The 12,917-nt window shown below is 42.0% G+C and overlaps 2 protein-coding genes and 1 long non-coding RNA gene across 4 annotated transcripts in view; 1 reads left to right on the forward strand and 2 right to left on the reverse strand.

Annotated features, from left to right (window-relative positions):
• Positions 1 to 3,697, reverse strand: part of macf1a (microtubule actin crosslinking factor 1a) — a 235,137-nt gene extending 231,440 nt beyond the window's left edge. For both annotated transcript variants that reach the window (XM_080296149.1, XM_080296146.1), the window contains exon 1: positions 3,482 to 3,697. The gene's annotated coding sequence lies outside the window, so the exon portion shown is untranslated. The remainder of the gene's footprint in view (positions 1 to 3,481) is intronic.
• LOC145423526 (uncharacterized) lies at positions 3,560 to 5,400 on the forward strand. Its single transcript, XR_013904580.1, has 2 exons — positions 3,560 to 3,698; positions 5,094 to 5,400. It is a non-coding gene; the product is annotated as an uncharacterized LOC145423526 (long non-coding RNA).
• A 1,714-nt stretch (positions 5,401 to 7,114) lies between these two features.
• Positions 7,115 to 12,633, reverse strand: ndufs5 (NADH:ubiquinone oxidoreductase subunit S5). The gene is made up of 3 exons (XM_026156084.2): positions 12,411 to 12,633; positions 10,675 to 10,894; positions 7,115 to 7,323 (listed from the first exon to the last, which is right to left on the reverse strand). Exons 2-3 carry the CDS (start codon positions 10,888 to 10,890, stop codon positions 7,219 to 7,221), a joined length of 321 nt encoding a protein of 106 aa, XP_026011869.1. The 5' UTR covers positions 10,891 to 10,894; positions 12,411 to 12,633; the 3' UTR covers positions 7,115 to 7,218.
• Between the last annotated feature and the right edge of the window lie 284 nt (positions 12,634 to 12,917).

Raw genomic sequence — 12,917 nt, forward strand, 5'->3', positions numbered from 1 at the left:
AGTGATTAGCTTAGCATAAGGAAAAAAGGCTAACATTACTAACTGTAAAACTTCAATTTAATTCATTTTTCTTTTGCTTTTAAAAAAATATATTGCATAAAAAGATGATACTTGCTCCCATGTCTGTATTTAACATATAAAGGTTGACAAGATTATTGTTTGTTTTTGTTTCTTTGTGTATAAATTAGATAAATTACATATTAAGTAAGAAAGATCAGCATGTCACTGAGCTGAAGGGTACAACCCTGTGTCCAAAAAGCTGAGATTCTGTGTAAAATGCAAATAAAACCTGATGTAATGATCTAAAAATCAGTAAAGCTCCTGGAAACAAAACAAAGATAATATATCATATGCTGGAAATAAGATTTATTGTTAAAAAAAACCTGCTTAAAGTTTATGTTTGTTTAAAAAAAAAAAAGGTTAGCAAAGGGGCATGTTTACATCTGTGTTGCATCACCGTCTCACTGTGAGAATCTGGGAAATAAGGAGAGCCATATCTATAGTTTCCAAAGCAAAACCTTTTCCCATTTTGTCTTATATAGGATGTAGCATTTCAACACTTCCACGCTTGTGCTGCGTGTCTTCTAAAGGACATATTTGAATAAGATAAGTCAGAAAAAATGGAGAAAGGTAGGACAATGTAAGTGATGCAACTTCTTTCCCTCCCATGCATAAATGTAATAAGCATATCTAAAGCGTGTTCCTTACGTCAGTTATTAAAAGTGTAACTAGTCAGTGTAATATAAGAATGAATGAGAAATGCCTCCCTTTAAACTGCAGCTGCCAGCTATGATGAGTAACACACCAACGACTGACTGACTGGATAAATGAATGGCTAGACTGAGCTCCCCCACACGTGCACACACAGACATACATTAATACACATGCAGACACACACACGAAAGTATGCATGCATAAATACACAAATGGGACTGGACTGCCAACAACGCTGCTTGGCATGAGTGTACTGGAGTCCATCAACATGAGAGTGAAAAAAAAGGACAGCTAAACAAAAGAAAGAAAAGTATGTGCATAGATGAGCAAGGATGACACAAGAAACAGGATCTCTTATTTGAATGACCTGATCGTTTGTCATCGTATGCCTGTCTTGTATACGCTTGTCAATATTTACTGCTCCAGGATGTGGCGATAAGCAATGTTAGTGTGTCTGGCTTTGTTCCACCTTTATTCACTCATGGTAAAAATGCTCTCTGCAGACCAGAAAGCTGCAGGGAGAAGAAAATCAACACAGAGAGTCTTGGCCAGACAGACAGGCAGACAGACAGAAGGGTGGAGGTGCCAGTCGTGAATTTCACAAAGAGCAGAGGGACGATTTCAGCACCATGAAAACAATGCTGAATGACTAAATGGATAAGTCACTTTGTTCCCAAACAAGTCCCAGGATAAAAATATCACACTGGCAACAAGCTAGTGAACAGGATGGAAAATATAGTTGATAAAATGCTGGATGTTTACCCTCGGAAGCTGACGGAGACTAAAGTAAAGCTAAAATGTGAATGAAGTTCATTCATCAGGTGGACACCACACTCCAAATGAATGATAACATGCCCACTGGTTCTCAAATGGGGGTAATCCTAGCCTGATAACAGCCAGAACCACTTGAAGAGGAAGGATTTAAAGCTCTGAAATGAGGCAAGGATCATACTATATGCTTGGAAAGTCTTCATTTTTCCTCACCATCAGGCTTTTTAAAATAAAGAAGATAGGTTATAATCAGCCAAAAAGTGACTTGTGTCCACACCAAAGCCATAACCTGTAATGAAGCAAATGAGGCACGGTGGAAACTACATGTTTGAGATGAGTAAAAATCCAAACATCCGCTGGCTCCCAGTGTCTCAGATGTTCAGATTTTGCTGCTTTTATTGTTTTAGTTTTTTAGTTTATCAAAATGAGCAGTTTAGATATATTTATATATTCCATCATGGATTAATTAGTCTTTTGTTTTTATTTTATTTCATTATAAATTGAGCATCTCTTGGCTTTCAACTGCTGGACGTACAAAAACAGGAAACCTGGAGGTGTCACCTTGAGCTCTAGGCGCCTATAATGTCCACTTTTCACTTGTTTATGACAGTAAGCAACAACAGCTTCCACTGCTGTTAGTCTAAATTGGATGATCTGATTGAAATAAACCAGACATTCCACAATTCATTGCAAATTAAATAACAACCACGTCTCCCACTATAACAGTCCTGTCTTCTATCCCCATCCTCACAGACATGTTGGTGCTTTCCTGCACTGTAACGTGCAGTAGTAAGGAGGTGTGTCGTGGCAGTGCAGAGGAAAAAATGGAAGAAACCAATTTAAAACGACCATTTAAATGGAAATGAAGGTTTGAGAGTGTTAGGAGTGTAGTAGTCTGAAAGCTGAATGTCCAGCATAAGGCTAGAGGGAGATGTATATTTGACCATCTGGTGCTGAACGGCAGGAGGGGACTCCTGCTTGAATCCTGTTTTTCCCTCCCTCTGGCTGCACCTTGCACATTATATCCAGTATTTTCCAGACAGATAGACAGCCTGCAGTTATGGAGCCCACTGGGATTCATGCAGCAGGTAGAGATGGAGGTGCTGCTGGTGATGATGGGGTGTCTCTGGATATAATTGGCTGCAGGGATGCACGGATCAATAATGGCAGCCTCTCACGGGGCATGTTGGTGCACATATAACAGAGATATAGCTGCAGCTGGTGTTTCGTGTCACCAGCGTTGCACGCTTGCCTCGCTCTCTCTCTGTCTGTCTTTCCCTTTGATTGTGAGGAGGGAATGTGTTTGCATGAATGGACATCAGACATGGAGCCCAAACGCTGTGTGCGCGCACTGAAAGGCTGGAAAGCAGGGAGCTCTTTGTCCAACACACGGCCACTGCTTGGATGGATAACACCAACTAATTACATTTATCCATTTGTGGTTGGCACTGTTGACTAAATGCTGCTTCCATACTGCTGCTGCTGAGTGTCTCATTAGGAGAAACAGCCACGGCAGCCTTCTCACGACCCAGAAACCCCCTCTATATCTCTCTCAGTGTGAATGTCCGCTGGTTATTTCCAGCCCAGCCCTTCAGCACACAAATCATGAGCAGTGTGCTTAGAAACAGGGCGGATGTATGAGATTACTAAAACTTGCAGTGCATCTCCTGGAAATCACGCCAATAAACGCAGAGCTAATGAGCAACACGTTGAGTCTGGGGGAAAAAAACAACAACTCCATCCATATATTATAACCTGTGCACAAGTTATGATTGGTCTGCAGTTCTTATTGAACATGTCTGTAAATTTCTTTTAAAGTGAGTAACAGCGATCCGTTTTGAGCTAATAAGCATCAGTGTTTTGTCCCTGTAAACACTCCATAACAGCAGCGGGCCTGACAGCTCGTGAAAACACATGATCACGATGGTTTGAACGCGCACGAGAGTGTGAAGCACAGACACGAGCTGCCTGCCTGCATGAGCTCCGGAGCGCTTACCTTCCCCGGGGCAGCAGCGGTCCTGGAATCCGAGCACAGCGCGAGGGAGGCCGGGGATGCTGCCGCCGCTGCTCCCTCTCCTCCTGGGGGTAGATGGGTGGATGGAAGCTTGGATGTTTTCTGGCTTTGTATTCAAGGTTTTTTGCTCCAAAACCGAACCGACACGCAGCCGGTGGGATGAGGCTGGAGAGAACAGCGGGCAACGTGATCCTGAATGGTAATGGCTGTCCTATTCCTCCTCCTTTCCCCCCTCTCTCAGTCTCTGCTTCTCTCTCTCTCTCTGCTCCTCTCGCCTTCAGCAACCCCCCACCAGCCCTCCTCTCCCGGTCCGCTTTCACACACACACAACCTCTCTTTTCTGTTAAATAGGCAGTTTTCACGGCTACGATACTTAACCCATGACTACTGAGTGTGTAAGTGTCGCGGAAATTGAGATTTCGGGTGTACTCCTGCGTCATCTGTGGCTCAGCAGCACCGCCAAACCTGGACCGAGACGCGCGCGCGCGCGCGCACACACACACACACACAACACACACACACATACTTTCTCTTAAATCTCTTAGAGAATAGGGAAACCACAGGCGTTCACAGTGGTGCATTTGCTCCATTCACATATTTCGGGATTATGTAAAAGAAGCAGCGCTTGATCTGGTCCGCGCTTTTACGCCACATGCGATCGTATTAATCTGGGATTTTATAATCCCTCCATACTACCATCGCCACCCCTCCTCTCCCTTCTCCAAACAGCTGGAGGAAGGCAGGGAGTATCTTAAAAAGCAATTGATTACAGCTGGAGGAAGGGAGCGCAGTGGAAAGCATTGGGAGAGTTTGGGGTGCCGCTCCCAGTCTTCTGGGAGGAGATCCTTCACAGTCTGAGCTGACGCTGGAGTCCCGCATTACTCATTTGGAGAAAACTGGACTCCTGGAACAGACCGGACTTCACCGCTCTGTATCTAAACATATATAATTTAATTAAATAAAAGGAAAAAAAAAGGATTATATGAAGGTATCTCTAATATGAAACCACAGAAGATCAACACAGATTCATGCAGTTATCACTTTGGCCCCATGTGGCATTTTCATGTCTTTTAGCTCACTGATTTGGGGTTGCCAATCACTATCATGCTCCAGTTTGCCTCCAGAAAAACACAAAAAGGCTCCAGGAAAAGGCCTCTAAAACAAATTAGTCTTCACCTGATTTAAATGTCACCATCCTCCCTTTCAAGATCATCTTCTCATGCAGCTCTCGATCATGTTAAACACTGCTTCTCTTTTTAACTTGCTCTGTGGAACTTTTTACCGCTCTGGTCTGGGATCTGTTTCAATCTTCTCACTAAACTGACCGTCAGGTTGCATGTGATGATAAAAGCTAAAGTCTGAAGTGGGGTGATATATGCGGGTTTCATTAAGGAGCGTACTGACCAACCTGTAGTGGTAATGTTCAGTGCAGTGAGTAAAAATGATGTTTTTTAAGGTATCAGTGTATTTGGCGCTCAGGCTGATAAGACGTTGGTTTAAATCGGTACCACTGTAATACCTGGATGTATGGCAGGTTGGGTTGTCCAGCCACTGCTGCAGGATAATCCCAGTTTTCACCCTCCCTCCGTCACAGCTGATCAGCCCGGTCACAGAAGGAGAAGCACAGCTGGATTATCTGCACTGCTGCCAGTTTCACCAAACAGCGCATGAACCACCAGCTACACAAAGTGTAAAGTTCACTGATCTCAAGATTCTTTCACTTGCAGTTAATTATTGACCAATGCTGAACTGATCATCGTTACATTGTGTAAAACGTTGTTCACAGCTGGAATGTTGTGATAATGGGAAGCATAAATCATTTCTGGAAATCTTTTGCAGCGCAGGCGGGATTATCTTTAATTTCCAGTTTAATAAAGCCAATCTGGATTTGAACTGGAAAACAGTGGGACCAGCTGCTTTCAGAGTGTGTGACTCAGTCCTCATGGAAAAACATTCACCCACACGTGAGGACAAACAGTCAAAACCTCAGAGGAGGTTGGTGAGACTTTAACACTCTGGGGACTTAGCTGAAACAAAAAGATAGAGGGATACAGAAGGTATCAAGCAATCATTGTGACGAGTCACATTTCTTTCTGTTGCAAAAAAAAATCTACCATGTTTGACCTTCAAATGACCTTAAAAACAAGACCTGATGTCAGGAATATAGGCAGATCACTGGTAAACTAAACTCACTCAGCTTTGGTATACAAATCTGAGAATCAGTGTGTGAAAAAACATACAAATATAGGATAAACTCATCTCCATGTCATGAACCATGAACCCCCCACCATTAATTTTGCAGAGGATCTGACCTCTGTGTCCTCACTGGTGGCTACAGGGATGCATATAATTAAATCTCACGGTGGAGTCTGCATGTATAAAAGAACCAGAGGACGAATAAACAAAGAATTACCATAAATGCAGCCATGAAACTCGAGTGGGTTGAAGAAGAAGTGCCTGGGTGTAAAATCTGAGGAACCTGAGTGTTTTATCTGTGCTCCTGCTCCATCTTGTGGTGGCTCATGAAGCCTCCTAACCCCATCAGCCTGATTTAAAGGCTGCTTATTGACTCAAGGATGTCAGGGAGCATCCATTCAGATCTATCTCTCATCAGGGTGGTTGAGCTGTCCCTCGGGAGCACTCACTCACTGATCCACAGTACACTTTACTAAAATTAGGTCAGTGGGTTAAGAAAATAGACTTCACTTTAACTTGCACTTATATTAAGACACTGCAGAGCAGACTGCTGACTACAACAACTGGAAGGGCAGTAAATCATTTCATAGAAGTCAATAAAGCAGCTGTGGTGAGGATATTAAATTCAACAACTGTTGGTTTACTCACTGCATCACTCACAGGCCTGACTTTTAATGCAAACATTAAATTCTGATTTAACCAATATTCAGCTCAACATTAGGGTTTAAGGGCTAAACACACAGAGCACTTTGGAAAATTACAATAACAAAAGATGAAGGGTAGACCAGCTGTTATACGTGCACATTTCAAACCATTAAGTCTGACAGCTTCCTGGAGGTTTTTGAGGAAGCTCAACTGGGAGCAGACCCAGAAGTCATTGAAGAGATCATATACCTCCTCTACGTAGCCAAACCGCAAACACAGAACTGCATGTGCTATGTAACTTTTACAATAATAAAAACTGTGCTGCATTCAAATGTTTTAGGAGCATTTAGTGTTGTTTCATTAATCTTAACCAGCTCGCAATGTGTTTTTAATAGACACTTTGCTTGTGTGAGTTTTGCAAAGGAGATATTCCATATAGTAATAATAGATGCTCTGTCTATTAGTGTAAAATAGAAATACTTAGTACCTCAAATTCTAGTCTTTTTTGTTTGCTGTTGTTTTGTTTGTATTTGAATATCTTGCTAAAATCAAGAAAATGCACAACAATGTCAGTTTACTGGACTGTTTTTTTCTTATTACAAAGTACTGAGTTTGTACATTTTTTGTGAGCCTGTAAATAGAACCAATAAATTTAAAACTGCAAATGAATTAAGATGAGAAATAAGATGAATCCATCTCCTCAAACACCCTTATATATAGTGTAAATTTCAGAATACTATACGGAAGATAACAGGAAATGAGAAGGTGACGACAGTGGGTGATAACATTTATTTGCAAACTTGTACAGGTGAACAGGAAATAAGAGATATCTGATTGGCTATACACAAGAACAGAACTGCGGACAGCTGGATGTTCCTTCATGGAGTCTGTTCAGCCTTGCCTGTGTGGTGGCTCGGCGGCGTGTATTTCCCCTCCTTAATCAGCTTGTCGCGCTGCTGACGGATGGCATACAGCCTTTCGTGCTGCAGGGAAGATGGGGAGAAGAGAGAGATATATAACAGGAATTCAAAATAAAGGGTGTTCTGCATCACCTTTCAGTTCAAAGTAAAAAAAATTTGTTCTTCTGCCACCATCTTTTACTCCTTGCAACATGCGTCACTGTTAAACACCACAAGCTTTAGCTCCATTGGCTCTACAGTCCCAACCACGGTTCTGTAAAAGCAGCATCTTCCTGTCCACATGCACTCAGCAGAGATGCAGGGATTCCTCTGAGTGATGTTCTAACATCTCAAACGGCCTGTTTTAATGAATGCTGATGTTAAAATTTGGCATGAAGATGCCGCGCAGTTAATCTTTAAAACATGTCCTCAGTGGAAGCAAATCTGACGTGAAACCTTGAGGCCGAAGCGGACATGCATCTTGAATCAGCACTTCATCCCGCTCCATCGTGTTTTCAAATGATGACACACGGCTAACAAGCAAAGAGCGAGAGTCTGAACTTTGTGCTGCTTCTGCACTTCCACCCAGAGCTGTCAGTCTGTCCTCTGCTGACTCCCCCACTCTGTCAGATAGGCTGACTTCAGTTCAACTACATTACTTTGCAGATTTGAAATGGACGCTAGTTTTTCTTTCACTTTTTAAATAGTTTTCTTATTATTCAAACTCTGCATGACAATCAAGTCATTTAATGCCACAAAGGTTAAGAGAGATGCCAACATGTCAAATACTCAGGCAAAATAGGCTGGTTTGTTGAATTAAGTAAGTAAGTAGAACTTTATTTACATAGCACCTTTCTAGATAAAAGATCACAAAGTGCTTCACACAAGGATAACAAAGTATAAAACAAAACAGACAACAGTTAACAAAATGCAATTCTAAAAAGATGTGTTTTTAGTTGTTTTTTTGAAAGAAGCTACTGAGTCCACAGATCTTATGCTCAGTGGGAGAGAGCTCCACAGCCTGGGAGCCACAGTGGCAAAAGCTCTGTCTCCCTTCACTCTCCACTTTGTATGGTGAATGATAAGTAGACCCTGGTCACATGACCTAAGAGACCTGCTAGGAACATAAGTCTGTAGAAGTTCAATGATGTAGGAAGGTGCTTGACCATGAAGAGCTCTATAAGTCAGTACCAGAATCTTGAAGTGGACCCTGAATTCGATGGGGAGCCAATGCAGCTGTATTAAAAACGGTGTCACATGTGAGTACTTCGATGTTTCGGTCAGAAGTCTTGCTGAAGCATTTTGAACAATCTGCAGACGCTGCAGGGAGTTTTTATTTAAACATGTAAACAGTGAATTACAGCAGTCCAGTCTTGATGAAATGAAAGCATGAATGACAATCTCCTGTCTTTGCTCCTACGCAGAGATTTATATTAATATTCCAAAAGGAGTCAAAATGAGGACAAATAATGAGAAAGCAGATGGCCACGTCACTGCAAGCATAATTGACTAACAGCACATTGATTTTTCCCCCCCCAATATAAAGATACAGTGGGGCAAAAAAGTATTTAGTCAGCCACCGATTGTGCAAGTTCCCCCACTTAAAATGATGACAGAGGTCAGTAATTTGCACCAGAGGTACACTTCAACTGTGAGAGACAGAATGTGAAAAAAAAAATCCATGAATTCACATGGTAGGATTTGTAAAGAATTTATTTGTAAATCAGGGTGGAAAATAAGTATTTGGTCACCTCAAACAAGGAAAATCTGTGGCTCTCACAGACCTGTAACGTCTTCTGTAAGAAGCTTTTCTGTCCCCCACTCGTTACCTGTATGAATGGCACCTGTTTGAACTCATCATCTGTATAAAAGACACCTGTCCACAGCCTCAAACAGTCAGACTCCAAACTCCGCCATGGCCAAGACCAAAGAGCTTTCGAAGGACACCAGGAAAAGTATTGTAGACCTGCACCAGACTGGGAAGAGTGAATCTACAATAGGCAAGCAGCTTGGTGTGAAAAAAATCAACTGTGGGAGCAATCATCAGAAAATGGAAGACATACAAGACCACTGATAATCTCCCTCGATCTGGGGCTCCACGCAAGATCTCATCCCGTGGGGTCAAAATGATCATGAGAACGGTGAGCAAAGATCCCAGAACCACACGGGGGGACCTGGTGAATGACCTGCAGAGAGCTGGGACCAAAGTAACAAAGGTCACCATCAGTAACACACGACAACGGCAGGGAATCAAATCCCGCAGTGCCAGACGTGTTCCGCTGCTGAAGCCAGTGCATGTCCAGGCCCGTCTGAAGTTTGCCAGAGAGCACATGGATGATACAGCAGAGGATTGGGAGAATGTCATGTGGTCAGATGAAACCAAAGTAGAACTTTTTGGTATAAACTCAACTCGTCGTGTTTGGAGGAAGAAGAATACTGAGTTGCATCCCAAGAACACCATACCTACTGTGAAGCATGGGGGTGGAAACATCATGCTATGGGGCTGTTTTTCTGCCAAGGGGACAGGACGACTGATCCGTGTTAAGGACAGAATGAATGGGGCCATGTATTGTGAGATTTTGAGCCAAAACCTCCTTCCATCAGTGAGAACTTTGAAGATGAAACGAGGCTGGGTCTTCCAACATGACAATGATCCAAAACACACCGCTCGGGCAACAAAGGAGTGGCTCCGTAAGAAGCATTTGAAAGTCCTGGAGTGGCCTAGCCAGTCTCCAGACCTCAACCCCATAGAAAATCTGTGGCGGGAGTTGAAAGTCCGTGTTGCTCGGCGACAGCCCCAAAACATCACTGCTCTCGAGAAGATCTGCATGGAGGAATGGGCCAAAATACCAGCTCCTGTGTGTGCAAACCTGGTAAAGACCTATAGTAAACGTTTGACCTCTGTTATTGCCAACAAAGGTTATGTTACAAAGTATTGAGTTGTATTTTTGTTATTGACCAAATACTTATTTTCCACCCTGATTTACGAATAAATTCTTTACAAATCCTACCATGTGGATTCATGGATTTTTTTTCCACATTCTGTCTCTCACAGTTGAAGTGTACCTCTGGTGCAAATTACTGACCTCTGTCATCATTTTAAGTGGGGGAACTTGCACAATCGGTGGCTGACTAAATACTTTTTTGCCCCACTGTAAACTGTAGTGAAAGTGCTCTGTCCAACAACACATGGGCTGTCATGCCAAGTGTGGTGTGGAGGAGGTGAGATTCGGGTGATGTGTTAATTTTTAACAGTTTGAGAGAAGATTCATCCTCTTAATGGAACTAGATATAACTTACGGTTCTAGCTTATTACAACTATCCTCTATAATTAGATTACTTTAGTATCTAATCGTTATTTCTGATAATGCAGCAGCCGTTAATTAAACCAGTGCAATTTGCACAGAAGCAGTCGAGTATGAGGAGTCAGATTACCGTCTTCTGCCTGTGCATGCACTCATAGAAGTCCTCAAACTCCAGCTGGCACTCCTTCTTGGCACGGGTCTGCCCGATGCCATGAGAACATTCGATCCACTCCTTCTCGAAGGCGTGGCAGCGTGCCGCCCGCTTGTTGGGCTGCTCTCCGCTCTGCAGCAGCAGCCAGCGGTCCAAGTTGATACCGAGCCGCGACTGCAGATCCACGAACGGCATGATGCTGAACGAGGAGAGGCACAGGACCGAGAGAGATTAAAGTGAGGCAGGACAGGGCAAATTTTATGCTTTTAATTTAAAATGAAACTTAACAAATTAAAACTGGAATTTGTAAGCTGGTCTAACTGAACTCTAGACATATCAGTAACTGTAATCACTGAATAACTTATATCAGTATAAGTATACAGGTATTTGGATCTACGGTATTTTATATCTATAAAGGCAGAAGTAGGGATTTTAATAAAAACTAAGCACTCATGAGTTTTTAAATATAGCAAGCAAAAAAAAGCAAAAACTCAAAGTGATACAATAAAAAACGAGTTCAACTAAATCAACCTAAATTCTGCCCAAATCAGGGGGTTGTGATTTAGTGGTATTAGTGATGAAACTTACAATTACATTTCAAATGTAAGAATAAACTATAGTAAATAACAAGCTCCTGTAAAGTCTTTTTTATATACTTTTGGACATCATCCCCCTTCTCTTCAACTTCTCTCAGCCAAACTATTAAAAAAATATATATATACAGAAAAATGAATAAATTAAAGGAGAAATTAAAAAACAAAAAATTTAAATCCCAAAATTTTGTATGTTTGATTCTTTTGGCCACAGTTATCTTTAAAAATCTGCTACTATGACAGCACTACCCAGTTTAAAGGAGGACAGTAATTTAAGTATTTTATTTCTATATCAACAACAAAATAAAAAGCTGGCTATTTAACTTTTAGTGTTTCATTATCTTTCAGCTGTTGGATCATCTGTCTCTCTCTCATACAAGCCCTCTACATGTCCTCCTTTTACTACATTCGAGCTCCGTCTTCAGACAGCATATCCCCTCTCTCTTCTCTGCACATGCCCAAACCATCTCAGCCTTGCTTCTCTAACTTTGTCTCCAAACTGCTCGAACTGATCTGTCCCTCTGATATACTCATTTCTAATCTTCAACTCGACCACCTGTCTTTTTGATTAACCAACCATCGTCCAGTCACAGCAGGTCTCACTACATCTTGCAAACTTTCCTCTTCACTCTTTCTATCACAAATCAACCCCCGACACTCGTCTTCACCCACTCCACCCTGCCCACCTTAAAAATATAAATGCTCAGACTCACTGCCTACACTACAAGCAGACTAATCATCCTCACATCTCCACAGAGCCATGGAAAAAATCTGGACTCTTAGTAAACGCCAAACGGTCTGCTAACAGCTAACCGTAGACAGCCCGTCGTAAACATTACAGGAAAAACACATAAAGACGAAAATATTCGTATCTGTAATTAAAGTTAACAAATGTATGAAGTAGTTATGGCTGTTGAAATGAATCCGTTACATTACGATAATATAACCCGCTGCTGAAATCACCCTTCAATGACAGCCACCCATGCTAATCACGGACCGCATTTATTTCACAGTATTTGCTCACTGACGCAATTTTCAAACTTCATTTAAAATCTGCGGTGTAGCAAACACGTCCACAGCCTGTTTACGTGTCGCTATTTCCCGTTAAATGTTTGTATTTACCGTGTTTTCTTCAAGGCGTTTTAACCTTCCTCCGATTCTGCACGCCCCGCTTTACGGCTGCTGAACAAAAACACTGCCGTAAAGTGACCGACTGGGGTGGAAACACATCTGCCCTTCTTTTGCACCACCGCCATCTGCTGGTGTGGCCTCAAAAGTACAGTTACATTTTATTTAGCAATTTAACAAAGCTGTGTTGAAGCAGCACCAAAGTTTAGCGATTTTCAGAAAAAATTCGATGATTTTGATAATGTGTAATATTAAAGTATAATAAGATATAATCATCCTAATGCAATGTTGCTTTTAAGAGAACTATAGAGAAGATTATGAGGAGTTGCACTGTTTTTCTGTGGCTGTAGATAAAGCATATGATAGGGTTACAAGAGAGAATGAAGCTGCATGAGGAAGTAAGGAGTGGCAGAGAAGTATGCGAGGCTGGTGCAGGATGTGAATGAGGACAGTGAGACAGTGGTCAGATAAGCGGTAAGAGTAACAGATGAGTTCAAGGTG

The sequence above is a fragment of the Astatotilapia calliptera genome, chromosome 22, assembly GCF_964374335.1.
Source record: "Astatotilapia calliptera chromosome 22, fAstCal68.1, whole genome shotgun sequence".
Classification (NCBI taxonomy): domain Eukaryota; kingdom Metazoa; phylum Chordata; class Actinopteri; order Cichliformes; family Cichlidae; genus Astatotilapia; species Astatotilapia calliptera.

Coding starts and splice junctions, on each gene's coding strand:
- ndufs5 (XM_026156084.2), bottom strand. CDS start 10,890: ATGCCGTTCGTGGATCTGCAGTCGCGGCTCGGTATCAACTTGGACCGC. Junction 7,324..10,674: donor GCATGCACAGGCAGAAGACG/GTAATCTGACTC, acceptor TCTTCCCTGCAG/CACGAAAGGCTGTATGCCAT.